The 3,184-nt window shown below is 34.7% G+C and overlaps 1 protein-coding gene across 1 annotated transcript; it reads right to left on the bottom strand.

Annotated features, from left to right (window-relative positions):
- Positions 1 to 591: 591 nt before the first annotated feature.
- On the bottom strand, positions 592 to 3,154 carry LOC108971306 (TBC1 domain family member 16; the record flags this gene model as incomplete). The annotated part of the gene is given in 2 exon segments (XM_018937274.1): positions 592 to 2,526; positions 2,594 to 3,154. Coding segments are annotated over 2 exon segments (1,185 nt in total), but the record flags the coding sequence as incomplete, so codon positions are not given.
- Positions 3,155 to 3,184: the final 30 nt, after the last annotated feature.

Raw genomic sequence — 3,184 nt, 5'->3', positions numbered from 1 at the left:
CTTTTACTTTTATCAAGATTGTCACAGAATACCAAAATATTTTTTGCTTGATAAATATTTAAATTAATTTTCAATATTTTATTACTTTGTCAAGTGTACGGAATAGGTGTGCAAGTATCCTCTGGATAGCCAAACAAACATACGTTTGAAGGCGAGCTAAAGTGTGAAGGCGCTGGGTTTAGGACCCGTCACGTTAAAAACCGTACCAAGGAAAAGAAAACAACAGTCTGCAAAAAATTTTACAATTATTTAGTAATAAAACAATATATTCTTTATTAATAATTATTTTATTCCTTGAATTTTAAGCAAAATTAAAAAACGTTAACTTCGGGTGTACCCTTCACAAGTTCAAGCTTTCCTTACAAAAACTTGATTTCGAACGTCCGTTTATATGGCAGCTATGAGTGGTCCGATCTGATCAATATATTTAGGAATTGAAGCGATACTAAGGGATCGTCTCAGCGATACTAAGGGATCGTGAGTGTGAATTTCGAAAAATCTCTGATTTTTGCGTTTTTTTTTTAAATGTTGGAATGAACTTATCACCCCTTTTTTATAAAAACTACATTCATGAGGAACTCAAAATTATTATTTTTTATGTTTATTTATTGTGTGTATAATAGTTAAAGAAATTGTTGAAATTACATGTAAAAAAGAGGTCCTGTACGATGCCCACGATTGCGGCTGTAATATTGGTCTAAAACAAAAATTTCAAAGAGATTATTAATCTGTATTAATCTATGGAAGTTCTGTTTTTTTTTTTTTTTGAAAATTGACAAAATTTTCGACAGTATTTCCTAGAAAAAAATAGGAAGATTATAAAAAAAAAATTAAAGGTTCCATAGCGCGATAGCGAATGATGTTAAAAATCTTCTCTCCAAATTGAAACTAGATATCTTCTAAACTCTTCCTTTAGTAGTGGAAACCGTTTTGAAAAACACCATTCTGAGTGTGTGTTTGTTTAAAAGTGTTTAAAGATAGTAGTTGCAGTGTTCCACACTCTGTTCCCTTTCTACAAGAAACACTGTAATAATTTGAATTTCGACTTCAAAGTTTGAGAGTATATTTAGAGTGTAAACTATCCGACAATGCAGTGCAAAAAAAAAAAAAAATCGAATTCTCGAGAATTTCACACTGAGACGATCCCTTAAAAAAGCTTTCCATACAGAGTCTTCAGATTGATAGTTCAGTTTGTATGGCATCTAGTGATCCGAGTTGCACGATTTCTTCGGGATAGTCTATGCCGAATTTCATGAAGATATCTTGTCTTTGAATGTTTAGTTTAGTTATAGCTACCATATATATGACAAATCAGCAGCTTCTTGGGAGGAAAAGGTCGAGTGCAAGAAGTTACGCTAGTGTCAATCTTGTTTTACTCGGCAACTCGAGCTCTGGTTGTGCGATGGGTAGTGTTTGGACTCCAAGTACATTCACTGGGAGACAGTCAAAGAGGGTGTTAATAGCCAAGGTAAATGGAGTTCAGAGCCTGTAGAAAATTGGTCGCGTCCGAAATGTGGTCGGTAAATTTGTGAAGTTCGTCGACACGATAGAGGAATGCTCTCCTCATGTTCCTAAGAGGGCGGCTTCTCTCCAATGGTTACTGCGAAAACAGCCTATCAGAAACTGCTTGGAGAGAAAAATATCATGCTCTTTTACAGGAATGTAGATGGCTAAATCCACTCAGCCCATCACGCGAATCATATACATACATTTATTCTAAGATCTTCACTTTTCTTTCTTTGTGTTACTTCTTGGCAAACTTAATATACCCTTTATATAAATAATAATACATATGGGTCATAGGAGTTAAATTCATGGTAACACTAATATCGAACTAAAAATGCAAGCAGAGTATCTAGCATTAGACTTTAGATTTTTTAGAATGCATTGTAAGCAAATAGTTCAATCAATATCCAAAGGACACTTGTCATCATGCGAATGACCGACACATTCCAAAGCTGGACAGTGTTCGGAATCCCACATACCAGGACCACATCTTTTGCATAAGCCACTCAAAGTACACGGTATTTTTGATAATTGGCGATATTGATATAATAGACCACGAGCTTTTCGAAGAATTAATTCTCCGTCCATATACATAGCGAGTGAACTAAAATAAAATAACATTTCATCTGCCCGCAAATCCTGAGCTACTACATCGTCGGCATAAACGGCAATAATTGCCAGACATAAAAATAAATGAAAATAATCAGTAAGATAGTTGGACCAACACGCTTCCCACATTCGGATAACCACAGATTCGGTGAACTCGCGTTTAAAACATAAAATTAGCCATCGGTGACAAAAAAGTAGCTCCATTGAACTGCTATGACATTGTAAATGCTCATAGAGCCGAGGCAACATAATGCGGATTAGTTCCCTCAAATAGTTTAAGTTTTTATCGATATCTGCGTCGGTAGGTGCACACACAAAAAGAGAACGTTGTAGTAAACCTACAAAGCTCCAAAACGTCTCCGATTCATTTTGTATTTCACACAATACTGGAGTTAATAAGTCGCTCATTCCCTATATAATGAAATGAAAATTATTGATTTGAAAACCAAAGAAGAAATAATCTTCGAGTTGAATTTACCTGCGAATAACTGTTTCCTGCATTATGAAAGGCATAATTCAACAAAATATTTTTCATTATTTCTCTGTTTGGATTGTCGTCTCCATAAAAAAATGCATTAGAGCGATCTATTCTTGCTATATCTTTTTCCACAACACATTGCACCGACTTCCAGAAATGAATTTGTTCTTCTGGCGACATCGAGTATAAGCGTTTACGGGTTATTTCTTCATATTCTTGCTTTCTAATATCCATAAAAACAGCTCGGTCATCAAATGTTGATGAAAACGAATAGCATTTTAATAAGAAAGGCCATATTGTTCTTCTTAAGCCTTTCTCCAAACCGCCAAAAAAAACACATTTGCGAAGAAGCAAATCATCTTCAATTTGTCCTTTTATATTAATTAAAGTTCCATAAAAGAAATTAGTTGTTATTTTTCTAACGCTGCCTTCGTCGGGATGCAATTCACGTTTCTTTATCTCTGGGCGGCATACCATGAATTGACGATACGGTAAGTTTTGTTGCTTTAGTCCAGGTGGAAATGCAATGTTGTGCAGAAAACCGTGCCATTGATGAAGAACCTATAGAAAATTATATAATAATAAATTAGA

The sequence above is a fragment of the Bactrocera latifrons genome, unplaced genomic scaffold (assembly GCF_001853355.1).
Source record: "Bactrocera latifrons isolate USDA-ARS-PBARC rearing strain unplaced genomic scaffold, ASM185335v1 scaffold_1083, whole genome shotgun sequence".
In the NCBI taxonomy this organism is placed as follows: Eukaryota; Metazoa; Arthropoda; class Insecta; order Diptera; family Tephritidae; genus Bactrocera; species Bactrocera latifrons.
The sequence above is the reverse complement of the archived record's forward strand: the minus strand, read 5'-3'. Positions and strand labels throughout refer to the sequence as shown.